Source organism: Eleutherodactylus coqui, chromosome 1, assembly GCF_035609145.1.
Source record: "Eleutherodactylus coqui strain aEleCoq1 chromosome 1, aEleCoq1.hap1, whole genome shotgun sequence".
Classification (NCBI taxonomy): domain Eukaryota; kingdom Metazoa; phylum Chordata; class Amphibia; order Anura; family Eleutherodactylidae; genus Eleutherodactylus; species Eleutherodactylus coqui.
The window spans coordinates 468280114-468308068 of record NC_089837.1 but is presented as its reverse complement, the minus strand read 5'-3'; the positions used below and the strand labels follow the sequence as shown (position 1 = coordinate 468308068).

At 43.7% G+C, this 27955-nt stretch overlaps 1 protein-coding gene across 1 annotated transcript; it reads left to right on the top strand.

The window, feature by feature from the left end:
- The first annotated feature begins 1048 nt into the window (after positions 1 to 1048).
- On the top strand, positions 1049 to 24485 carry LOC136613089 (TRAF family member-associated NF-kappa-B activator-like). The gene is made up of 4 exons (XM_066593935.1): positions 1049 to 1227; positions 18579 to 18700; positions 20079 to 20614; positions 24151 to 24485. Exons 2-4 carry the CDS (start codon positions 18589 to 18591, stop codon positions 24322 to 24324), a joined length of 822 nt encoding a protein of 273 aa, XP_066450032.1. The 5' UTR covers positions 1049 to 1227; positions 18579 to 18588; the 3' UTR covers positions 24325 to 24485.
- The last annotated feature ends 3470 nt before the right edge of the window (positions 24486 to 27955 follow it).

Here is a 27955-nt window from a genome sequence, read left to right as displayed (position 1 = left end):
TTAGCCTCTGTATCACCCCATTACTTGTAGTATGTAAGCTCGTTGGAGCAGGACCCTCACCCCTATTGTTTCCATCAACTGATTACTATATGTAACCGTGGTTCTGTAATGTTTGTATTTTGTCTTTCTGTATTCCCCCCTGTCTATGTAAGCGCTGCGGAATATGTTGGCGCTATACAAATAAAGTTTATTATTATTATTATTATTATTATTATTAAAAGTGCCCCCACAGTAATGATGCCTTCTTAATGCCCTCAACTCAGAAATGGTGCCCTGCTGTGTTTGCAATAGCCCACTAAATGCCCCCCCCCCCTCCCAGGATGAATGGAACTGCTCAGCCTGAAGGACTTTTCAGACCTGTAGCTTATAAGACACTGAGATGGGATCCCTTGGAGACCAGTGCAATAGAGTGTTGTCCCATCTAAGAGCTTCAAGGCTGCGAGGTTACAGTGGCCTGTGGTCTACCATAGTAATTTTTGCCAACCATAGCCTTCAACTTTATCTGCGTCCGGACAATTCGGTTGCCTATGGATCAAGAGCACTGGGACAGAATTGTGGGGCTTGTGCCCCGGGTGCCAATACGGACACTCATGGCTGCAGTGCAGACGTATACATCTCCATGTTTTATAGCATGAATTTTAGATTAGAAAGTAAGGGAGAAATGTAGTGAAACATGTCTGCACAATCAGACAAAATAAGTTTTGTTTGTAGTCTATAAACTTAAAAGAGCTGTAGACACTTAATTGTAGGACAGTAGTGAAGGCCACTACATTGTATCCTCTGCTACCAGGTAGGTACTGTATTTTTATTAGAGTGCCACGTTCATGTTGACTGCTCTGTCCACGTCTCTGATGTCCAGCGTCCTACATCTCTTAAGGAGACAAGTGAATCTATTTTACAAGGCAATGTTATCAAGAAAGTTTTCAGGTTTCCTGTCTTTGTGGGGGTTGCAGGTTTCATTTTCAGTGTAATGAAGCTGGGAATTTCCCCTTAGTAAAGCAGACGACTCTTTGAACAGGTCCTATTGCAACAGCAGCCAAGGGACACACAAGGCTGTTCTGTTTGCAACTTGCAAACGTAAGAAAATCCTCATTTTAATGAATGCAAGTCTCTTCCTCATTGCACGGCTGCTCAGGGATACGTTTGTATATGGAATCTCCCCTCAATTGCTTCTTTCAACATAAGACCAACCGAAACAAAAAATTCAGAGATTTTGGGATCGTGGAGGTAAGTGTGATCTCTAGATCTTAAGTCTTCAATCTAAAAGGTGTAATCCATGTCTCTAGAGTATTTATATTGTCCTCATGGTTGGCTTACAATATGTGTAGCTTATTGTATGACCATAACCTTGGGGGTATTTGGAAGTAACTTATTTGAGTAGGGGGTACTTGGCTTAGGCCTGGTTCACATCTGTGACGGAGGTTCCATTAAGAGTGTCTGTTGCAGATTCTGCTAAATTTACCAGTATACAACACTATTTTCGTTCCCAGACTCCATGATAGCAATCATAGTCAATTGGGGTGCGTCGGTCTTTGTTGGTGTCTGGCAAATGATGGATTCAGTACTGCTGTCACTTTTCATTCTTCTGCTCCTAGAACAAAGCAGAATACTGGAAGTGGCTGGCAACAAGATCTTATATACATTAGGAAAACAGCCGATTATATAGCAGTGTGCAATACACAAGTAATGGGCCTAATCACTTGGATCTCAAATAATTATTAATACAGGTAGAAATTGTTACTTTAATATCAACTACTATAGAATTGCAATTAAAATATATCTTTATCTAAAATACAGATAGAGTATCTCTCTGAGTCCGGTTTCACATGGACATACTTGCGTGCATATTTTTACGCACAAAATTTGCACACGCAATGTGCAGAGAATGCAATCTATTGATTCAATAGGTTCATACACATCCCCATATTTTGCAAGTGCCACGCAAAAAAATGGAACATGTTCTATTTTTCTACATATCTGCGCACCAAAGGTCCCCAACAGAAGTCAATGGGTGGTGTACAAATGCATGCACAATACGCATGCCTGAAAAAGAACACATCTGGAACTCATTAGATAAATTAGCCATTTTATTTGGTGTGTCTTTGTCTCCAGCACAAATAAACATGCCCTGTGGGCAGAAAAAGTACAGTAAAATATGCTAATAGGCGTGCCAAAAAGCCTTATTCAAAGTACAAAAACGTTGTGTTAAGGCGCTCACAATTGCGTATACGCTCGTGTGAAGCTGGCCTTAAGGCCGGTTTCACATGGGTGACAAAATCGCACGATTTTTTTGCGATGTGACAGCGCTACAAATCGCATGTATGTAGAGCCCATGCTTTCCAATTGGTTCCTTCACATTAGCGATGTTTTGTAACCTGCTACATTGCAAGAAAAACAAAAATTGCGGGCTGCTGAATATTACAGCGATTTGCAAGGTTTTGTAGCCCATGTTTCCCTATGAAGCTTTCTTTTCTGTTGCATCGCATGAAAACGCAGTTTTCGTGTGGTGCGATGCAACGTTTACAGTACGAAGTCCTACTATAAAAGCCCTTAAATAAGCCCTAGCCGCGGTGTTCAAGAACCAATCACAGCCAGCAGTTTTTGGAGGTGAGGATTTTGAACATCTGAACCAGGAAGCACTGAGGGAAAACTACAAGCAAATGTGTCAGGGACCTGCAGAGAAGACGTGCATTGGAGCGGACAGTGGCTGTTAGGTGATGTATTATTTAAAGGGGTTGTCCCGCGCCGAAACGGGTTTTTTTTTTTTTTAACCCCCCCCCCCCCGTTCGGCGCGAGACAACCCCGATGCAGGGGTTAAAAAAACAAACCGCTCAGCGCTTACCTGAATCCCGGCGGTCCGGCGTCTTCATACTTACCTGCTGAAGATGGCCGCCGGGGTCTGCTCCCTCCGTGGACCGCAGCTCTTCTGTGCGGTCCATTGCCGATTCCAGCCTCCTGATTGGCTGGAATCGGCACGTGACAGGGCGGAGCTACACGGAGCCGGCATTCTGCACGAGCGGCTCCATTGAAGAGAGCAGAAGACCCGGACTGCGCAAGCGCGGCTAATTTGGCCATCGGAGGGCGAAAATTAGTCGGCACCATGGAGACGAGGACGCCAGCAACGGAGCAGGTAAGTAAAAAACTTTTTATAACTTCTGTATGGCTCATAATTAATGCACAATGTATATTACAAAGTGCATTATTATGGCCATACAGAAGTGTATAGACCCACTTGCTGCCGCGGGACAACCCCTTTAATGCAGCTAGGGCTTATTTTCCGGGTAAGGCTTATATTTCAACCCCCCCCCGAAAATCCCGACAAAAGAGCGCTACAAATTCACGCGACTTTGTAGTGACACAAAATAGCGAAAACGCAGTGATATTGCACAGAACACAGATGCGATATTGCTGCAATTTACTTGCGGTGATATATCTGTCACCCGTGTAAAAGAGGCCTTTTAATCCCGCGCCGTATATCTGCTATCAGGCGGGATTCAAGCCCAAAACCAAGAGTCGTAAATTTACAGCACTTGGTCTTTAAGGGTTTAATAGTTAAACAATAAGCCTTTGGTCCACCGAGACCTTGTGAGATTGAGGCCAATGTAGTCTCCATTGCAAACATTGAAAGCAAAGATTTAATTCAGATTTCCATCTCGATGCTGTTTTTGGCATAAAACATGGAAATCCAAGATGGAGAGGTGAAGAGGGAGGGGGGGGGGGATGGGGCAGACGCAAAAGCACAACGTCGAACTAGCCTAAATCTTACTGACCCCTTTATATTGGATTAAAGTGTTATTCTCATCTTGGACACATAACAATATCTACAGGGCTCCTTTGACTTTAATGACATTGGATACTCTCAATGGCATATTTTCTACTAACATCTGATACACTTCAACTGGTATTTCCCTCCATTCATCCTGAAAACATCTGGCAAGTTCTCTCAAAGAACATGGACACTTCATATTTCCAGACCCGACCTTCCAGTTTATCTCAGTAGATGCTCAGTAGGGTTCAGGTCGGGACTCTCTGCAAGCCAATCCAATCTTATCACTGACCGAAATCACCCATTAGGCCCCTTTCACAAAGGTATATTTGCGCAAGCAAAATCGGTGCTCGCGATATGCAGAGAATAGAACACATTGATTTCAGTGGGTTCATTCACATGCGTGTATTTCCTGCAAATTTCGGTCGAAGAAAAAAAACACAGCATGCTCTGTTTGCCTGCGCATTTGTGCACCCAAAATCCCTAAAGAAGCCAATGGGGATGCACAAATGTACAGGAAAATAGGCCAGGAGAAGCGTGAAACACTGCGTAACTGCGCAGGAAGAAGAACACATCTGGAACTCATTAAACTCATGAGCCATTTCATTCGCTGCGTCTTTGTTAGCCTCTAACAAATAAACATGCCTTGTGGGTGCAAAAAGTACAGTAAAATACGCCGATGCGTCCCTACTCTGGCTCGCGCAGATATCCATACGCTTGTGTGAAGAGGTCCTTGAAGTCTATGGGAACACATAAAAATGCGGCAAATACACAGTTGCATGTGTATTCACTGCGCTTTTTACACATGTTGTCAAGAGACTGTCGGGAAAAAATGACATCAATTGGACCTTCTTGCATTTTTTTACGTATTTAAAAAACTTAGTGAATACGGATGCAACCCGAATGTAAAAAAACGTGCATATGCACTGAAAATGCGCATACACATGCAGTGAAAATAGTACATTTTTCACGGACCAAAATTGCAGACGTCCGTGTGAGTGAGGCCTTGCAAGATCTACTGCACGCCATAATGGCAGCTCTGATGTAATCACAGACTGACCGCCTGTTACACAGCACTGGAGCTGTAGAGCCGCGGTAGGCACTGTCATAGAGTGGGGAAGTGCAGAGGAGAAGACCCCACATACTGTGTAGGAAGAACGCGGCAAGCCAGGTTGCAATACAGGGGAGCAACAGTGTTAATGTACAGACTAATGAGCAGCCACTCAACTCAACCCAAGGTGGGGGAGGGGTGACTGCTGACAACCCTAATCTGCACAATATGAGCTAATACCAAGAATGACCGCCATAGATAAGTGCGCCACACAATACAGGGGTGCAACCCACACTGACAAAGCAGCGGATTGCCCTGCATTAACAAAGTGTGCCACACTAGCATGCCATCCTGGGCTCCTCCAGGTTTGTCAGCAGTCACCCCTCCCCCACCTTGGGTTGAGTTGAGTGGAGCTCATCAGTCTGCACATGAACACTTTTGCTCCCATATTTTGCAATCTGGCTTGCTGCATGCTACTAGGGTATATGGGGATTGAGCCTTCCCTGCAGTATATATCTTGTACCTGGCTTCCTTTTCTGTGAGTTATTCTTGATACATTGAGTCAGCTTAAAGTCATATTTACACATCGCAGATTTGCTAAAGATTTTGTCGCGAACTTTAGTCTGCAGCAGATTTCGCCCTTCCAATTTGAATTCAAATTAAAGGGGTGAAATCTGCCGCGGATCTGCACCAAAATCTGCAATAAATCAGCAACGTGTAAACATACTCCTCTCTGAAACAAAGTTTGTGGCAGTGACATAAGTATTACTTTTTTTTCTTCTATACGGGTTGTATGTGTGTTGTGGGGACGGCTAAAGAATTTTTGCATAGGGAAAGGGACTCGTTATTTGTATAGCGCCAACTTATTCCGCAGCACTTTCAGATAATTTATTTATTACCCCCCAGCAAGCTCATTTTACAGACTTTGGAAGAGTGGAAGGCTGAGTCAACCTTGAGCTGGCTACTTGAACCACGTGGGAATGGACCACAACCTTCAGGTTGTGAGCAAGAGCTTAGGACTGCATACTGCTGCCTTAACACTCACGAGACAGGTGATCAACTTCTATCGATGGCTGTCTTTGCTCCTGAACTGTGTAACCTGTCGGAATCTCTTCTCTATAGCTTCACAACCCAGGAACAATGGCAACCGTGGGTGCGAGCATTTAGGCTGCCTGTCCACGGGCATTGCGATATCACTTAGATTTTTCGCAACATCTTTAACTCCTTAACGACTGCCCCATCGGGAAACTACGTCCTCAGTAAGTGGGCTTTAATCCTAGAGGACGTAGTTTTATGCATCCTCTTTGGATTAATGCCCACTTGCCTGAGGACGTGACAGCTCCATGCTGTCGGTGCCCGCAGGTAGCCGACAGCATGGAGCTGTCATCCCAGGATGCGGGCAGTCCCCCCCCCCCCCCCCGATCGCAAAAAAGTAAAGAAAACAGTGTAAAAAGTTAGATATTCAGCTGCCCTGCTGGATCGCATCCATCAGGGCAGCTGAAAATACTCACCCGCCTTCTCCCCGCTGCCGGCTGAAGATCTGGTCCTCCCGGACCCGCCGCCGGCCTTCTGCGCATGCGCGCCAGACGATGACGTCACGCGCACGCGCAGAAGCCTGGGAGACCCTGAAGGTAGCCTGGAACTAGGAGGTGTTACCGGGGACCGCTGTGAGCGGTCCCCGGGCACGCGATCGCCGCTATCCATTGGATAGCGGCGATCGCGAAAAAGTTAAAAAAAAGTTTTTTAAAAGTGTCACCTCCATAAGGGGAGGTGAAAATACTCACCTCGGGTCCTCTGCGATGTCCCGGGACCCGAAGTGCCCGTCTGCGCATGCGCGCCCGATGATTGACATCGGGCGCGTGCACAGAGGGGCTCGAGCCCCGGGAAATTTAAAATCCCTCTGCTCTGGGCTGCCATGTGTAGCCCAGAGCAGAGGGATGTCACTGGGGACATGATCACTGTCATCCAATGGATGACAGTGATCATGTAAAGTAAAAAAAAGTGTAAAAAGTAAAAAAAAAAGGGTAAAAAGTAAAAAAAAAAAAAGGGTAAAAAGTTAAAAAAAAAGTTTCAAAAAGTTTTAAAAAGTTAAAAAGCCTTGCATTTCATCTCCCCCCACGGATCATATCTGTGAGGGAGGATGAAATGACGTACCTAAGGCCCGCGGATTTATCTGTGATAAAGCTGTGATAATTTAAAATCTCCCTGCTCCTGTCTACAAAACTTAGCCGAGAGCCTGGAGATTTCACGGAGAGCCGCGGTGAGCGGTTCCTGCTCACATGTTCACCGTTATCCAATGGATAATGGCGATCACGTAAAAGTAAAAAAAAAGGTGAAGGTTCATCTCCCCTCACCGATGCGATCGGTGAGATGAGATGAAACTTTTTACCGGAGGCCTCCGTATTTGCACCCCGACGCGATCTTCCTCCGTGAACTTTCCCGGATTCTGCACATGCGACCGACGGCAAAACACCGGACACATGCGCAGGAGTCGAGGAGCCCAGGAAAATTAAAATCTCCTTACTCCCAGCGACCAACGGTCGCCGAGAGCCTGGAGCAGTGACGGGTGGCCACGTGGAGCGGTTGCCGGTCACGTGAAAAAAAGGTAGCGATCTACCTTAGGCCGGTCTCACATGACCGGATAGGAATTACGGATTCCGCATGCTTCTGATCCGCGGTAATACGCAGATCAATCGCATTGGATTACACAATTCCGCTCACATTAGCGGGTCGGAATTGCGTAATCCACTCGCAGAAAAGAGAACGCAGGAGGTTCTATTTTACCGCGGATAGCCGCAACATAGAGCCCATTGTACTCCATGGTCGCGGATATACCCGCAGCCCATCCGCAACTACGTTGTAAACAGGCTGCGGGTACCCATGTCATCGCTAAGCGACAGTGCGGGAAATGCAAACAAAAAAAAAGTACTGCGCATGACCGCCCGTGGGAGTAGGCAGTTATGCGCAGTACATTACGCGGCCGTACGCCGGGTCACAGCCGGTCTCACAGCTGGGATCCGCTGCGGGCCTCCGCAAGCGGATTCCACCTACGGCCGTGTGAGCCCGGCGTTATTCAGACCGCTACCTGTAATACGCAATTTACAAGAAGCCCTGGGAACGCTTGCCTTCATGCAGTTCCAGGAGCACCTTGTTGAGCGCCTTCTGTGTGAGACCGCCGCACCTCATCAAGCTTATGGAGACTCATGAAACCCCACTTTTTACACCCTATACCCACCACTGAGGTCAAGAAATGACCCCCAAAAAGCATGAGAGGAGGGGGGATACCGGTTTTATTGCCCCATGTACCCATCCCAACCAGCCTCCATAATTACCCCTGTCTTTGGAAATACTACATAGTTCACATTATTACTTTTTTCTAAGATTTAGGGAACGCCGAAAAGGGCGCGGAGGGGTAGGGGTGTGTGTGTGGAGGGGGGGGATATTTTTTAAGGTGTCAATTTTTATTCCGTACAAGTGGGCAATGGGGCCTGTAATTTATTCAGTTGTACCCTGCAATCCAACGGGTGTTCCCTCCATTATGGGCCTAGCCATGTGTCCTGTATGTAGATTAGGGCCACAATGGGTATGTTTTTGAACTCGGGACAAACGGGGGTATCCATTTTGGGGTGAACGTCTTCATTCCTATGTACACTGTACAAAAAAAACAGTTTTTAAATTGACAAAATTGCCAAAAAAATGAAAATCGTAATTTTTTCCTTCTGCTTTGCTTAGATTTATTCAAATACTGTGGGGTCAAAATACGCAGTACACCCCTAGATGAACACGTTAAGGGGCCCAGTTTTTAAAATGGGGTCATTTGTGGGGGTTCTTTATCGTTTTGGCCACTCAATGGCTCTATAAGTGGGCAATGGGGCCTGGAATTTATTCCGTTGTACCCTGAAATCCAACGGTGCTCCTTCTATTATAGGCCTAGCCATGTGTCCTTTAAGTAGATTTGGGCCACAAGGGTTATGGTTCTGAACACGGGACAAACAGGGGTATCCATTTTGGGGTGAAAGTCTTCATCCCTATGTGTGCTGTACAAAAAAAACTGTTTTTAAATTGATACAACTGCCAAAAAAATGAAAATTGTAATTTTTTTCCTACTGCTTTGCTTAGATTTATTCTAAAATTGTAGTGTAAAAATACACAATACACCCCTAGATAAATTCGTTAGGGGGTCTAGTTTTCAAAATGGGGTAATTTGTTGGGGTTCTCTGTCGTTTTGGCCGCTCAAGGGCTCTACAAGTGGGCAATGGGGCCTAAATCACCTTCATGCTAAATTTCAGTTCTGAAAGCCACCGACTACTCCTTTCATTTTGGGCCCCTTTGTGCATCCAGACAAAAGATTAGGGCCACAATGGGTATGTCTCTGAACACGGGACAAACAGGGGTATCCATTTTGGGGTGCAAGTCTTCATTCATGTGTGTGCTGTACAAAAAAAGCAGTTTTTAAAATGACAGAATTGACAAAAAAAACGAAAATCACATTTTTTTCCTTTTGCTTTGCTTGAATTCATTCAAAAACTGTGGGGTCAAAATGGGCAGTACACCCCTAGATAAATTCGTTAAGGGGTGTAGTTTTTAAAATGGGGTCACTTGTGGGGGTTCTCTTTGGTTTTGGCCGCTCAAGAGCTCTACAAATGTGCCATGGGGCCTAAAACGCCTTCAAGCAAAATTTATGTTCTGAAAGACACCGACTACTCCTTTCGTTTTGGGCCCCGTTGTGTATCCAGACATAAGATTAGGGCCACAATGGGTATGTCTCTGAACACGGGAGAAACAGGGGTATCCATTTTGGGGTGCAAGGCTTCATTCATGTGTGTGCTGTACAAAAAAAGCTGTTTTTAAAATGACAGAATTGACAAAATAACGAAAATCACAATTTTTTCCTTTTGCTTTGCTTGAATTCATTCAAAAACTGTGGTGTCAAAATGGGCAGTACACCCCTAGATAAATTCGTTAAGGGGTCTAGTTTTCAAAATGGGGTCATTTGTGGGGGTTCTCTTTGGTTTTGGCCGCTCAAGAGCTCTACAAAAGTGCTATGGGGCCTAAAACGCCTTCAAGCAAAATTTATGTTCTGAAAGACACCGACTACTCCTTTCATTTTGGGTCCCGTTGTGCATCCAGACATAAGATTAGGGCCACAATGGCTATATTTTTGAACATGGGTGAAACGGGGTATCCATTTTGGGGTGTAAATCCTCATTTTCATGGCCACTATAGGAAAAAAATATGTCTTTAAAATGACATATTTGCAAAAATATGAAATTTTATTTTTTCTCCTCTAAATTTAATTAATTCCTGAAAAAAAACTGTGGGGTCAAAATACTCATGACACCCCTCAGTGGATACATTAAGGGGTGTGGTTTTTAAAATGGGGTCATTTGGGGGGGATATCTATTATTCTGACACTAATGAACCTTTGCAAACTTGGCTTGGTGCAGGAAAACAAAGTGTTCCTCAAAATGCTGAAAAGTAATGTTAAATTTGCATGTCCTCTAAATGGTTAAAAAAACACAAAAGTTTTTCAAATGTGCATTCAGAATAAAGTAAACAGATGGAAATATATATCTTATCAAAAATTTGTACAGTATGTTTGGACATATTTGAGATATTACAGTTGAAAATGTGAAAAAATGACAATTTTTTCAAAATTTTCCCAATTTTGGCGCTTTTAATAAATATACACAAATTATATCGGTCTCTTTTTACCACCTAAATGAAGTACAACATGTGGCGAAAAAACAATGTCAGAATCACTTGGATATGTAAAGCCTTTACGGAGTTATGCTACATTGAACGACGCATGTCAGATTTCCAAAATTTGGCTCCGTCACTAAGGCGCAAACAGGCTTCGTCACTAAGGGGTTAATCAACTCTCATAAATACCACACTGCAGGGGAAAGACTAAGGCTGCCTTTCCATGGGTGTTGCGGTATCCTGTGACGGAGATCCTCCGCGGGATACAGCTGCTGGGAAGCAGGAGCCAGCAGACAGATCTCCGCTGTCAGCCTATTTGACAGCTAGACTGACCGCAGAGAATCATGGCAAATCGCAGCATGTTGCGATTTGCCGGCCGCGAGCAGAGAGTCGCAATGATTCTCTGCTCGTGGACAGGGGGAAGCGCTCTCCATAGCAACGCTATGGACAGCTTTCACTCTGTTCCCCGTGGCCAGATTATCGCCTGCCCGTGGACAGGCAGCCTTACTTGCACAGATGCCATCTATTACAGTGCAGTTAGTAAGGGATGTTTGTTCGAAGAGGCTGAGGATTTTTGCAGCAGATGCTACTAGATTAGACTGAGGGCACCCGCATAGTGTGTATATATATATATATATATATATATATATATATATATATCTCAAGAGAGAGTTAGTTTAGATTTGTATGTACTAACATTTTATCCTGACAAGTTGGGAAATTTAAAAAAAAGGAAGTGAAAATTCTGTGGCTGTTTTTACCGTGTTGTCTTCTGTGCACTTCTCCGGTTATCACAATATAGCCGGCGGACCTATTGCAGGTATGACAACATCAGCAGAACACAGGTGAGAACAGGGAGGTACCTGGAGCAGAGAAGAGCCACAGTGTGCTGCTGGGAAATAGTTTCCCAATGGTCACATGGTGTAAGAATAAGAACCCTCCCGAACTGCTTTGTGAAAGAGGAAGCACTAGGAGAAAATGGGTCACAAAAACATGGAAGGGGGAAGTAAGTCAATAGCTTTGGGCATCAGGCTGCCTATTTCCACTCACTGTGTGATTCATGCGATTTTGGGGAAAATGATTGATTCATGGAGAGTCCCTTTAATGCACTTATCCGAGTTTTAAAATTAAATTTCCACTTTAAAAGTGTGTGAGCAATCTAATATTCATTGATTTCTTCAGAATCTTGATCATTCTTCATACTTGTCTTCTGCACTAAAAACTTGCTAATTTTTGAGTATTTCACATCACTTCCTCTTTGCTTTTCTGCCCTGAAAACTACAAATTTACACATAATCCACCGTCCTTATCTGACTGAAGAGGAACTGAAAAGTAACAATAAACACTTCTAAAGTGAAATGAAATCTGTAGCAGTTTATACATGTGTTACATTTTTAGTTCAGACATACTTCATATCTTATGGAGCTATTGTAGAAGGGACAAACAATGTAAACCACTCACTGAAAGTCCCCACGATGAATTTGAAACAAAAAGCGATTTTACATATGAAAGTTGAGCAGTTTTGTGACTCTATGGCTGCATTCAGATCACCGTATATCAGCTGGGTTTTCACGCCCAGCCGATATACGGCGTTTCTCTCTGCAGGGGGAGGAGGCTGGAAGAGCCGGGAGCAGTGCTCTGAGCTCCAGCCCCCTCTCTGTGAAGAATATGTAGACACATTTATTGGGTGTAACAATATTATATGTTATAGTCACTGATTACTTCAGAAAGGTCGGTGATCCGGGGATAAGTCCGATTGCCAGATTGGATTTGGGAAGGAATTTGTTTCCCCTAAAATGAGGAAAATTTGCTTCTACCTCTTGGGTTTTTTTTGCTTTCCTCTAGATCAGGGGTGTCAAACTCATTTTTACCGAGGGCCACATCAGGCTTATGGTGACCTTCAAAGGGCTGATAGTAAGACAGTACAGTAAGGGCCCGTTCACACAAGCGTATTTGCGTACATAATATGCAGTGAATAGAAGCCATTGATTTCAATGTATATTTTCACACAGCATGATCTATTTTGTTGTGTACTACGCATCCCAATAGGCCATTAAAGTGAATGGGCTGTGCAAATACGTGGTGAATGCGCAGGAAACTTATGTATTCACGGCATATTTGCGAACCATTTCAGTGGGCCCATCTGTGTTCTTTTTTGCGTTCCCAAATATGCAGGCATAAGCGGTTTTCGATTGCGCAAATACGCAGCGTATTTGGGCGACCGAAATAAGATTACACCCGTGTGAACGAGCCCTAATAGTGACCCCTATAGTGGTCAAAGTAGTAATAGTGAATCTCATAGTGGCCCCAGTAAAAGTATTGACCCCCACAGTGGGCCAATTAGCAATAGCGACCCCCACAATGGGCCAATTAGCAATAGCGGCCCCCCACAGTGGGCCAATTAGCAATAGCGACCCCCACAGTAGGCCAATTAGCAATAGCGACCCCCACAGTGGGCCAATTAGCAATAGCGAGTCCCACAATGGGCCCAGTAGTAATAACGACCCCCACAGTGGCCCCAGTAGTAACAGGGTACCCCACAGTGACCCCAGTAGTAACAGTACCCCCCCGTGGCCCCAGTAGTAACAGGTAATATTACCTCCTCCCCAGCAGCAGCAGCAATACTACCCCCCCAGCAGCAATATTAACCCCCCCAGCAGCAGCAGCAATATTAAGCCCCCCAGCAGCAGCAATATTAACCCCCCCAGCAGCAGCAATATTATCCCCCCCAGCAGCAGCAATATTAACCCCCGCAACAGCAGCAATATTAACCCCCCCAGCAGCAGCAATATTAACCCCCCCCAGCAGCAGCAATATTAACCACCCCCCCAGCAGCAGCAGCAATATTAACCCCCCCCCAGCAGCAGCGGCAGCAATGTTAAGCCCCACCCCCAGCAACAGCGGCAGCAATATTACCCCCCCCCAGCAGCAGCAATATTACCCCCCTCAGCAGCCCCTATTAACCCCCCCTGCAAAGCAGCCACCATTAACCCCCCCCCCCCCCCGCAAAGCTGCCACCATTAACTTCCACCCTAAGCAGCCACTATTAACCCCCTGCAGCAACATTACCCCCTCTCTCAGTAATAATAGTCCGTTCCCCCCAACCCATATACTTACCTCCTCCCTGCTGTCAGCGCCGCTCCCCCTCTGCTCATGCTGATCCCCAGGTGCACACTGACGTCAGTTTGTGCGCCCTGCACGCTTCCTCCCTGAGTCCTCTCCTGCGGAACTGAAGTGCAGGGGACTGAGGGGAGGAGGATCCCGGCTGCACACTGACATCAGTGTGCGCTGGGATCAGCGGTAACAGCGCGCTTACCAGCTGGGAGCTGCAGCAACCCAGCTGGTATTCACTAGAGTGGTGAGCGGCCGTCGGCATGCCGCAGGCCAAAAAAAATGAGGCAGCGGCCCGGATTTGTCCTGCGGGCCTTGTGTTTGACACATGTGCTCTAGATCAACATTGGGGAGGGGTGGGAGTAATAGGATTAACTGGATGGACATATGACTTTTTCTCAGCCTTATATAATACTAGCTGATATACCCGGCTTTGCCCGAGTTAATTTGGAACAGGTGTTTACGTGTTGTTCGCACTGCTTCTTTTCAAAATCTTTGGCCAGGCATTGAAAAATCCCCGCCTTCTGGAAATGCTGGCTGTGATTGGCTAAGCATCGGCCAATCACAGTCAGCACTTCCAGGGGCGGAGATTGCTTCTAATGTGATGTATGTATATTTATTTATTTCTGCAGGTAGGGCTTAGATTATAGCTTTGACAGTAGGATTTGCTACTGTCAAAAATGCATTGCACGGCATGAAAACCGTGTTTTCGTGCGATGCAACAGAGAGGAAGACTGCATGGGGAAACGTGGGCTACAAAACCTCACGACTTGCGGGCATATCGCCGTCCAGAAGAGAAGATCAGTGCCGGGACCCAGGGAGAAGATGCAGGGGAGCCCCAGACAGCACGGGAGAGGTGATGTATACTTTAAAAAAAATTTTACTTCAGCTTTGGCTGATTTCCAGGGCAGGGCTTATATTTCAAGCCCCCCCCTCTGAAAATCCTTGCATATGGTGCTACAAAGTCGCGCAACTTTGTAGCATCACATGCGACTTTGTAGTGCTACAGAATTGCGTTATTGTCGCAAGAAGACACAGCGATATCCACTTTCTCACGGCGATGCTGTGTTGCCCGTATAAGCAAGGCCTTTAGAGCATACCGCAATTTTGTAGTCCCGTAATGTAGTAGACTACAAAACATCGCTCATGTGGTTGAACCCATAGGAAAGCATGGACTCTACAAACATGCAATTTGTAGCACTGCCGCATTGCTACAAAATCGTGAGACAAAATCGCCTGTGCAGATACATTAGGGTGACTACCCACTAGCGTTTTTTTTTTCTGCTGTGAATTTGCTCCTATTTTTTCTTCCAATTGTCAATGGGACTTCCTAATGTTAAAACCGTGACGCAACGCAACTTTGCGTTTTTAACATTAGAAAGTCCCATTGACAATTGGAAGAAAAAATAGGAGCAAATTTGCAGCAGAAAAAAAATCCGCTAGTGGGTAGTCACCCTTAAGGGCATGCTCCATCCTTGCAGTTTATGGTCGCTTTCTTCTGCTCAGTAAATGCACACAGAGGTGACTTAGATTCTTTTTTGTATATACACCTAGAGAGAGGAGTGTTAGATTGTCCTCAGTATACACACATAGAGGTGAGGCAGATTCTTCTCAGTATTTACACATAGAGGTGAGGTAGATTCTTCTCAATATATACACATAGAGGGGAGGTAGATTCTCCTCAGTATATACACATAGAGGGGAGGTAGATTCTCCTCAGTATATACACATAGAGGGTAGGTAGATTCTCCTCTGTATATACACATAGAGGTGAGGTAGGTTCTCCTCAGTATATAAACATAGAGGGGAGGTATATTCTCTTCAATATATACACATAGAGGGGAGGTAGATTCTCTTCAGTATATACACATAGAGGGGAGGTAGATTCTCCTCAGTATATACACATAGAGGGGAGGTAGATTCTCCTCAGTATATACACATAGAGGGGAGGTAGATTCTCCTCAGTATATACACATAGAGGGGAGGTAGATTCTCCTCCTTATATACACATAGAGGGGAGGTAGATTCTCCTCAGTATATACACATAGAGGGGAGGTAGATTCTCCTCAGTATATACACATAGTGGGGAGGTAGATTCTCCTCAGTATATATACATAGAGGTGAGGTAGGTTCTCCTCAGTATATACACGTAGAGGTGAGGTAGATTCTCCTCAGTATATACACATAGAGGTGAGGTGGATTCTCCTCAGTATATACACATAGAGGTGAGGTAGATTCTTCTCAGTATATACACATAGAAGTGAGGTAGATTCTCCTCAGTATATACGTAGAGGTGAGGTAGATTCTCCTCAGTATATACACATAGAGGTGAGGTAGGTTCTCCTCAGTATATACATTTAGAGGTGAGGTAGATTCTCCTCAGTATATACACATAGAGGTGAGGTGGATTCTCCTCAGTATATACACATAGAGGTGAGGTAGATTCTCCGCAGTATATACACATAGAGGGTAGGTAGATTCTCCTCAGTATATACACAGAGAGGTGAGGTAGATTCTCCTCAGTATATACACATAGAGGTGAGGTAGATTCTCAGTATATACACATAGTAGAAGAAGGGTATCAACAGCACAGCCTTATACTATACTTAGTTGGATGGAAATATGCACGTCACCAATCTGAATCCAATTCATGGATCCATATAGTCCTCATATGCAAGAAAGCAGTTGTGACAGCATACAGGGTGCAAGTAAAAGGTATTCTTTATTTCTCCCAAACAGATAACGTTTCGACTGTTTGAAGTCTTTATTAAATCTAAAAGCATAGTGTACATAGCAACATATATATAGGGACAAAACAATCACATGATCAGTCAATCAATTACTGCATAACAATAGCTGACTGGATAAGCATAATGGCGTTTCCACATCATCACTGGCGTTCACATAATCATCAACGCGCATGCGCGATTTTCCCAGAGTCCCGCAGCCATTCACACGTGACTGTCATGTGACAATACGTCATCGAGTCACCCGCGCATGCGCAGTCCTCGCCCGTCCGGTATTGCGTTCCACAGTGGAACGAATATTCCATCTATCACATATACAGTATGGTTCTAATGGCCATAGAGAAGTTTATTAGGTACTTTACATAGGGGTGCACTTACTTTTGCACTTAGCATTAAATATTCAAGTTGTGACCCCTTTCCTTTTCCTGTATAGGACCTAAAGAATAATCGTGCCAAAGTTTAAGTTTGTATGACACAGGGAAGTGACATAACATAGGGGTGCACTTGCTTTTGCACTCAGCATTGAATAATCGAGTTGTGACCCCTATACTTTTCCTGTTTCTGACCTAATGAATGATCGTGCCAAATGTCACGTTTGTACAACTCCAGGAAGTCAGAGAATTAGATTAGATACATTATGTAGGGGCGCATTTACTTTTTCACTTAGAATCACAGAATAGTAGAGTTGGAAGGGACCTCCAGGGTCATCTGGTCCAACCCCCTGTTCACTGTTGGATTCACTAAGACATCCCAGACAGATATTTTTCCAGCCTTTGTTTGAACACTTCCATTAAAGGAGAACTCACCGCCTCCCGTGTTAACCTGTTCCACTCATTCATCACCCTCACTGTCAGAAAGTGTTTTCAAATATCTAATTTGTGTCTCCTCCCTTTCAGTTTCATCCCATTGCTTCTAGTCTTCCCTTGTGTAAATGAGAATAGGGCTGATCCCTCTGCACTGTGACAGCCCTTCAGATATTTGTAGTCAGTTATTAAGTCTCCTCTCAGCCTTCTTTTTTGCAAGCTAAACATTCCCAGATCCTTTAATCGTTCGTCATAGGACATGATTTGCAGACCGCTCACCATCTTGGTAACTCTTCTCTGAATTTCCTCCAGTTTGTCTGTCTTTTTTAAAGTGGGGTACACAGAAGTGGACACAATATTCCAGATGAGGTCTGACTAAGGTAGAGGGGGATAATTACCTCATGTGATCTGGACTCTATGCTTCTCTTAATACATCCCAGAATTGTGTTTGTCTTTTTGGCTGCTGCATCACATTATTGACTCACGTTCAGTGTATGATCTATTAGTATATCCAAGTCTTTTTCACATGTGCTGCTGCTTAGCCCAATTCCTTCCATTCTGTATGTGCTTTTTTCATTTTTCTTGCCCAAATGTAGGACTTTGCATTTATCCTTGTTAAATACCATTGTGTTAGTCACCGCTCACTGTTCAAGCTTTTCTAGATCTTTTTGAATCCTCTCTCTCTCTTCTCTAGTGTTAACTATACCTCCTAGCTTTGTGTCGTCTGCAAATTTGATCAGTTTCCCATCAATTCCCTCCTCCAGATCATTTATAAAAATGTTGAACAACACTGGGCCTAGGAGCCTTGTGGTACCCCACTTGATACATTCTTCCACTTGGGTGTGCAGCCATGTATGACCACTCTTTAAGTACGATCACTCAGCCAGGTATGAATCCGCCTTCAATTGCCTTGTAAATCCCATATTTGGTCATTTTTCCAATAAGGATGGTATGAGATAATTTGTCAAATGCTTTACTAAAGTGAAGATATACTATATCCACCGTATTTTCGGTGTCAACCCAGTCGGTTGAATAATTCCAGTTATCATTGAATATTCGAGTTGTGATCCCTGTACGTTTCCTATTTAGGACCTAAAAAATGCTTGTGCCAAATTTCACGTTTATACAACACCAGGAAGTTAGAGAATTAGTGGCAAGACTTTTGCTATATATATATATATATATATATATATATATATATATGTTGCTATGAAGGGAAGGTTTAATGAAAACATTCACTGGAGGACTCAAAGTCTGTATAATGCCGAAAAATTGTTCCTCTTCAATTACAAACGCAAAAAGGGGACCAAACAACTTATAAGGAGCGTTTTGATCATAACTGGAGACATATAACCACTTGTTTAAAACATGTTTTTCCTTATTATCCCCCTTTTTAGGTAATGTAAGATGGAAGATGCTTTTTTGGAACTTTACCAAGAATTTAGAAAGTTGCAAATTATATGCGCGAAACAGGCCAAACTTCTCCAAAAGCTGCTTTCAGAAAAAGGTCACACTAGTGGTAAGAGATACCTTCAAGAGGTTCTGTGTTGTTTTCTTGTTTTATTAAAAGGGGATATCCAGCCTTTAAAAATTGATAGGCTATCAATATCTTATTGGTGGGGGTCCACTGCTAGGAATCAGCTGATTGAAGAGGCTGCAGTGATCATGTGAGGTGTGTAGCCTCTATAGGGATACATCGGCGAGAAAAAAAAAGAAAAACGCAGAAATATAGGACAGTCTGCGATTTACAAATCTACATTGCATGATAGAAAACATCGCAAATGGGAATAAAGCTGTTAAAAATCATTGGTTTCATAATTCTGCTTTTTCTCGTGCTCTTGCATCGTGCAAAAATCACATGATTTTGTCTCGCCGGTGTGAAGGCAGCCTTAAGATATAAGCCAAACCAGAATCTTCACCATAAGGGAAAGATAAGCTTCTGGTTTGGCTTATATCCTTAGTCATATTGCAAGGCCAGTGAGAAAGTCTGACTTATACAGTAGCTGCCTTCCAATAGGTGGCACTGCAGAGGCATTGCACCATCTTCCATTTGCATACCACATTTCCCAGAGGAGCATTGCATCGCCTGTAAGCCTTCTTATGCCTACTTGGTGCTCTCCACAAGGAGAAAGACTACCCCTCCTGACCCAGCAATGAAGAAGTACTAGATTCAAAACAAATTTGTATTAGGGCAAGATTGCTAATCTGTGATACAAACTAGTGAAAATAGACATTTATTATATAATGTAAGAAATACTGCAAAGTGATTATGTACAGATCATGCAATAAAAACAGCTACAGTATATTATCCTATATCACCTGTTTCATCAAATGTAAACCTGATTAGCATAAATCCTTATGCGGTATTATAATACAATGTATTTTCCTGTCCCACAGCCCCATTCTTCTTTGCATACAAAAGATTACTGTTAACTAGGGTGTATCTATGTAGAGTTGCAGTAGAATTGTATTGCAAACACTGCATTGGGGCAGTTGAATAAAACTAAGCAGTGGTTATTAAAATTAATGCCACCGACCACCATCCATGAATGGTCACTATACCTTAGCGCAGTGCTTACTTTGCCCATACCATATTCCAGCCTTGCCTATTACAGTATGTCCCACAAGATGGAAAATCCTTATTTTATTGTCTAGCACAATATTTCAGTATACTTTAGGCAAAAAATTTACATTATCATAAAATACATGTGAAACCATTATAATAGATGTGGTCAGGGCACCATATTACATCACATGGTGTTTGCTGCTTGCATAAAAGAGCCAGGTCATATATAAAAGCATAACATATGCAGAGCAATAAACTAGTTAACTGTCCAAACAACTTTTACGAGTGTAAATCCCTAATATCAATGGTCTTATCCTGTTTTATATTGCAGAACTGCCTGTTTCAAAACCAATCCAGTGCACTGATAAAGGGGATGACGCGTGTGCCGAAAGCCCATTCTTCAACCTAAAAGCTAAAGAAGATCAATGTCTTGAAATTTCCAAGACAAAGGCCGATGACGATTTGTCTTTGGAACCAAAAGAAGTTTCCAGTCTGCTATTGGACTTAGATATACGGTTTCCCCCATGTGAGGACCAATACAATTTCTTGGCCAGTGCGGCTGCTAAAGAAGAGGCTGCTGTAGGTATGCCATCGGCTGACATGAACTCGGATAGAAGAGCAGTAAATGCTAACTATGCTTTGTTTATTAAGAACTACACTCCTACATTTTTGGATATGGACAATATTGGGGATAAAAAAGACCCTGGGAAATTATATCTTGACCTCTTGACTCCGATTAATAGAGACTGTAACTTTAGTTTTTCGAATATGTATGAAGATATAAGCTTCCTGCATTCAAGAGACATATCGCTTGGAACGCTGTTAGAACCACATAAGAATTCTAATGGAGTCAGAGGACCTGCCCAGGTATGGAAGTGACTCTTCCTGCTTATCACATAATGTATAATATTTAGATATCTGTTCTTAAAGATGACCTCCTTTCTCCAAGCATGTTTATTAAAGGGAACCTGTCACTTGTCCGAAGCAAGGGCATCATGAACCCAAGGACAGGTGAGTGCAGTGCGCTAATTTGTCTTATTCTGCGGCATTTCAGAATAAATATACTTTGAAGATTCATTCCTAACGTGGCTCCTAGTCATGGTGGTTGGCCATACTGACCTCGCCCAACCCAGATCGCCTACAGTGAGGTCTCTCTCCCTGTTTTTGTGACTCTATATGATTCTGGCAGGACCACCACTGTGACTCCCAGTACCATTAGGGATTAATCTTAAAAGTATATTTATTCTGAAACGTCATAGCCAGTGTTTCAGAATCCGACATACATGAGCACACTGCACATACCTGTCCTGGGTTCATGATGCCCTTGCTTTGGGCAGCATGAACCTGGTGACAGGTTCCCTTTAAATACTTGTATTCCACATGAAGTAACAAGGCTGGAGCATCTTTTCTTAGAACATTGTATTGGGCAATTCTTCTGTTATTCCTCCTGGAAATTTAGAAAAAAAAATTTACAACTGGGCGCGTTAATAGAGTGTGTCTGTACAAAGTTGGATACTGAGATCACTGATTGAATGATGTTAGTACTGTTTACTTATAATTCAGGAGGAATAGCAGAAGAATAGAATGAATTAAAGTTTTAAAGGAAAACTGTGAAATTGATTTTTAGGGTCTAAACCAATGGTATGCCTAGGTCGGTGTTACGGATTGTGGATCCACTGGACCACCCAAGCCTAGACAGGTTCTGGTGCAGTTGGCAGTTGACTCATCAGATAGAGGGACTGTTGCCAGGAAAGGAGTGACTGACCCTTGGCTGCAGAGGGAATGGAAAGTCCTTACCTACCAGCAAGGTGATCGCCCCGATAAGGGCAGCCCTGCACTGGAACCTCGGGTCTGACTATCTCTGATGGTGTAGCAAACGCAGGGACTGGCAGCAAACAGATGTAGGAAAGGACAGGGACAAACCATAAACAGGAATGGGAATTCACAGAAAACAAACGTACAGACAGATACAGTGCTCAGACAGCATAAACAGAATCCGGACACAAACTAAGGAATACAGAGAGAACTCAGACTGCATACACAGAACACAGAGCAGGGCAGAACTGAACCAGCATAGAAGCATAGGCAGAACTCAGACTGCATATACAGAACTCAGAGAGAAGTAGGTGATCAAAGAAAGCTAAATATCGGAACCTAACACACACACCAACACACAACAATTCTGAGGCCCAGAGGAAGTGCCACAGCTCACCTTAAATAGAGGAGTAACGCCTATTTAACCCCACAGGTGAGCTGAGAGCCAGAGAGTTGGTTAACCCTCTCAGTGCTGAACGAAAGCAGACAGGGAGAGCAGAGATGCTTGCAGCTGAGGGTGGCAGACACGAGTAGCAACTAGAGATGAGCGAACACGTTCGGCCCCGCCCCTTTTTCGCCCGAACACCGAACTTTGCGAACACCTCGGTGTTCGGGCGAAAAAGTTCGGGGGCCGCCGTGGCAGCGCGGGGGGGTGCGGCGGGGAGTGGGGGGGAGAGGGAGAGAGAGAGGGCTCCCCCCTGTTCCCCGCTACTGCCGCCCGCGCCGCCGCGCCTCTCCCCGCCCCCCGGCGGCACCCGGACACTTACGCGCGAACACTGCAGTGTTCGCTAAAGCGGGTGTCCGGGTGCGGATGTGTCCGTAACGGACACGTTCGCTCATCTCTAGTAGCAACCTTACAGTGGGTGGTGTGCACACAAATGTCAACTTTACCTATCCGTTGCACAGATCCTAGAATTTGCTTGATATGAGTATTTATAATGTGGTGTGAGCTGCATATAAATTACTAGCAAACTGTATGAAGGGCAGTTTCCTAGCTGCGAGTATTCTAGGTTTTCTCACGATAATTGTTCAGATTATTGCTGGATGTGGAAGTCTGATCAATTTATCAGACGTGTAAAAGGGCCCTAACACTGCCAAGAGCAGTACCCTTTAGTGTCATTCACAGTTAAACGGTTGTCCAATTACAATATAATGTTTTACTGACGGGTGTGCAGGGCTTAAAATAATGAAATGAGTATAACTTGCAATCCAGCACTGCAGCTCTCTCAACGAAAGTGTAGCCCTAGCCTAAACCTTTTCTTATACAGTGTAACAAGCGAAAACAGAAGTACTACTAAGATTCTGTTTACATCTTGTTTTGAGCATATGAAGGAGGTATACAGTTCTACCTACATATACCTCCAATTGAGGTATCAGCATACATCACCAATAGGTTCCCATTGTATAAAAATGTACAGTATTATAAATGTGTATGTGTGTATACTGAAAAAGGTATACTGGCCAACTGTATGCCAAATGGACACTATTTTGCCATACACTGGGTGCATGGGGGTATTGGACATGTCATAAGTATATGTTGGAAAATACTCCTGATGTATACCTCTGTGCAGATTTTGATACAAAATTGAAAATTGCTTAAAACCTGCCTGCAATTTTGCATCAAAATCCGCAGTTAAACCTGGTGTGAAATTCTGCGGTTGCCAATAGGGGTGCGTCCTAATTCTGGCCCCTGTAAAAGGTCCCATATGTTTCTATGTTCTGCTTCTGAGCTGTGTAATATCTATTGTACATTCTCTCTGGTTGACTGTATACAGGACAACCGTAGCAGATGCAGTTCTGCCTGTTTTGTCCATTTACAACATATATGTAGAGTCCTGTTCTTCAAATACATTCTTTAATCCAACTACAGTATGTGAGTTACATAATCCGTACTTGAATACAGCGTCTTACATGAAGTCCTTATGTTGACTTTATTATACTCAGTACTAACATATGGGACACACATCAACATCTGTGAAAGGATTATTGGAATATGTGATGGAAGGGTCAAAATGCAGCTTAATGTTAGTGATCCTCTTTGAACAAGTGGGTCCCATGCTCCTGACAGAGGATAAATGGATGCGATTATAAACCCTTGTGTATTCTCCAATCTCTCATCCACACACTATATGACTGATTTCCGGGATTTAGGTTTATTTAAGAGATTAAATAAGAGCATCGTGATTTTAGCTATAAGCTCTACTTCCATTAGGGTACACCTACTTTATGGAATAAAACCATATCCCCATTGTGGATGTTTGATGTATAAGAAAAAACTCGAATTGAACTTGTCGTCCACGCACAGCTACGGGACGGACAATTGTGTGACTTTCTCGTTCCCCCTCTCCATGTAAAGGATTATACCTCTCACCCATGAGAAAGGTGGTTAATTAGTTTCCATATCCATTAATCCTTGAGTTTCATACTGTATAAGGAAAGTAAATGGCCATAGTATTTTATGGTAGATGGACAGATAGACAATAATGGTACATGGGGGATTGTTTATGTTACTTATTAACATATTTTTTAATGTATATATAAAAAAGATACTACTAACAGTTGAGCCAATCTTGTCCCATTTCCTACAGTCCTCCTGGAGTCCAGGCTGTCTGTCAGAAGATTGTCCATTTGGCCAACGCATCAATATCAACTCAGATGTTGGACTGACTTCCCAGATATGCGAGTTCTGCGGTGCAGTGTTTCCAGCAGGAGCAGCGACTGAAGGGGAGTTTCTTGGACATCTTGCCGGGCACATGGAATAAGCTTCATTATCAGCCCATTCACCAAGACTGGCACAGGAGTCCTAAAGTTGGCCATACACTTTATTCAACATCTGTATTATGTTCTGCACCTTCATGTAACTTTCACTTCTTGGTTTGTAAATGCAATCCTGCAACTTTACTAAATACTTTATTGAACCCTTTAGGTTTTTCCAAGTACTCTTTAGGTAAGTGCTGATCTCTTAGTCATACCATGCATTTAACCCTTTCCAATCCAATTTGTATCCTGGTTTTCCTAGGGGGCTTACTCTTTTTCTGCAGTTATACAATGGGGCTATCTGCTGGCTAAAGCCAGTACTGCATGAGGTGACACATTGGATAGGCTCCGACAGCAGAGAGGCTGGCAATGTACAGTAAGAGAACCCCGACAGACGTCTTCCAACATCGGAGCTGTACAGCCTTAAATCATAATGTCTTCAGAGGTCAGACAATGGATTGGAAAGGGTTAAGGGTTGTCTAGAATTAAAAAAAATTGCTGCTTTCTTCCAAAAACAGCACCACTTCTGTCCACAGGTTAGGTATGGTATTGAACCTGAGCCAAACTTCAATGGAGCTGAGATGCAATACCACACATAACCTATCAAGAGGGGTAGTGCTGTTTTTGGAAGAAAGCAGTCATGTTTGACTAACCCTGGACAACCCCTTTAATGCAAAGTATTTTGTATAGCTCTACAAATCTATCTGACAATATGGAAAGATGACTGAGCTGCATCGAAGGATAATCATGTACAGTATATGGCTAAAACTTCTAAAAGGTAATGTACGACTAACTGGGGTTTCTAAGAATATTGTATGTTAAAAGTGAGTTTAATAATACTAGAAGTGTACAAGCCCATATGGTGACTTGTAATCAACACACTGAGATATGTTAGTAGAGGCACTTTATGTTATACAAAATGTCCAATTCATCTCTGGAACCTGATTAAAGGGATGGTCCGGGGTTAGAAAATCATGGCCAAATACAGCGCCACCCTTGTCTGTGGGTTGTGTCTGATATTGCAGCTCAGCTCCCATTTATTTCAATGGAGATTAGCTGCACTACCACACACAACCCTAAAAGACAAGGGTGGTGCTGTGCTTGGAAGAAAGCAGCTATGATTTTTTTAATCTTGCACAACCACTTTAAAAGCAATGATATTGGATATGAGTACAAACAAATATATATTGTATTTTTCAGACTATAAGACGCACTCAGTTTTTAGATAACTGGAAATAGGAAAAAAAACTTCTACTAATTTACATTTTCCTGGTGGTCTAAAGGAGCGGAGAGGTTATTATTAGAGATGAGCGAGCATACTCGCTAAGGACAATTACTCGAGCGAGCATTGTGCTTAGCGAGTACCTGGCCGCTCGGGAGAAAAGATTCGGGTGCCGTCAGCGGGCGGGGAGCGGCAGGGGAGAGCAGGGGGGAACGGAGGTGAGATCTCTCTCTCCCTCTCTCCCCCCCGCTTCCCCCTGCTCACTCCCGCAACTCGCTGTTCACCTGCGCCGGCACCCGAATCTTTTCTTCCAAGCAGGCAGGTACTCGCTAAGGACAATGCTCAATCGAGTAATTGTCCGTAGCGAGTATGCTCGCTCATCTCTAGTTATTATCACTGTGGTCTCCCTTAAAGTGACTTTGTAAATGAAGACTAGTGGGTGATGGGGACTACAGCCTGAAATAAAGCTGGAGAGTTTCAGTGATTGACCCATTAATGGGGAATAGCTGCATGTAAATTGCTCTGTGGTATGTTATGGGGCGATTAGATTACTTATGGCTGGGTTTATGAGGGCAAGAGGCCTACCCACAGTGCAGCCATACAAAACAGTGACATCTTAGTTTATTTGCCCATTCCTAGGCAAGTTGGAGCAGGATGACGCTGGCAGTCACGCGGCTCTGAGCTGCAGAAGGCCAGTCCTAAGAGGAGGGCCAGTTAGAGCATAGAGGGTCCACTTGGAAAAGGCATCTGATGGAGCAAGCAGGCCTAGGGGTGCCCTTCTGCATGCTGCTAGTAAGAGGCAGTCCAGCACCTCTACAGTAAGATAGCGGCTTTGGGTGGTTGGGTGCCGCTTATGGAAGTGGATAATAACCCTTGGAGAGAGGCATCACCAGGCAGCCAGGCATAGAAATGACCCAATCAGATTAAATAAGTTGGGTGCTGGAGCTTGTGGGAGACACAACGTCCCTGTGCCAGGCAGACCGAATGCTTAATAAGCACTCTGCTCAAACATTAAAGCTCCATTTACATGCAAAGATGATCTCTCAATATTCGTTCAAAAGATAGGGGGAATGACAGTTTGAGTGATCATTTTGCATAAGCTGCTAATGGGCACTAATGGCCATTAGCAGCTTGTTAGCTTCATTTGCATGTAAATAAGCCTCCCTGAGCTGTATGCAAAGAACAGCAGGTGGTCTGTTATCTGCATACCACCCTTTTTTTCTGCAGCAGGACTGCAGCTGAATACAATGTTATCAGCACTCTCATGGAGAATCACAGCGTGCGGTCCCTGCTATCAGCTTTCCATCCGAACAATGGATTTTAAACTCAACTAAAAATCACCGGTCGAATGAAAAGCAAATGATGGTAACATTTACACACAAAGATTATTCCTCAAAAGACATTATTCAGCGATAATCGTTGTGTGTAAATGGGGCTTGAGGAAAGGGTCTGGCCCTCTAACATAGAATTATGCAATGCAGAGGCTTTTTAGCAGGAGATTTTTCTTGTTAAAAACCGAGTCTTCTAGTCCGAAAAATATGGTAGTTGCTATCAGTGACAGAACAAATGTTCTCATGGTCACCACAGATGAGAATGCGTATTCCTGAAAAGCCATGCACATTTGGATGGTAAGGCGAAACACACAGACAAGTATAAGGGATGGGACAGAAGATGCTCTTTAATACTAGAGGCACTGAAGATATCTTGCAGTTTCATTGAGTGAGCTGAACCACAACATGAGGATGTATTGGGAAAGTATAGTGAGTTCTTCATCACTCAGTTTGAGAAAAAGCCGCAAAATGCCTTACCATCCTAGAAGTATTACCCTCATCTCATCATTTCTCCTGGAGAGATGTCCCAGCTCCATCTTTGTTACTGAGTAGAGAAAGCACCGAAAGATTCCCTACAAGAGGCCTCGTGGAAGAAAACTCCAGGCTTGATTTCTAAGTTTGCCACTAGGGGGCTCTGAAACACAAGAATGGAATCCCACTGAGCTCATCCTGCTGTCAAATGTCAAGGATAACTGAATGTTACTTCCTACAAAACATTTATTCCACAGGGAATCTGAGCACTCACATGTACTGTAACTGACATGGCGTATACAATAGGCAAAATTTTTGTGTACATTCATCTGAGTTTTTACTGTATTCGAAACTTCATGTTTAATGATATCTGTGACATATTAATGCTCATTATTTTTAATACCAGAGACATCAGCACAGCTCAGACCTGTTATGCCATATGTATCAGTCAAACACCAACTATGGAGGTGCACAAGACGATAATCACTATCGTGGTGAGCAGCCAACGGCACACGTGCCAGCAGGGAGGGTTCTGCGTGCCGCCTCTGACATGCGTGCCATAAGTTCGCCTCCACTATTTTAGAAAAAAAATCCAACTAAACTAATAACACA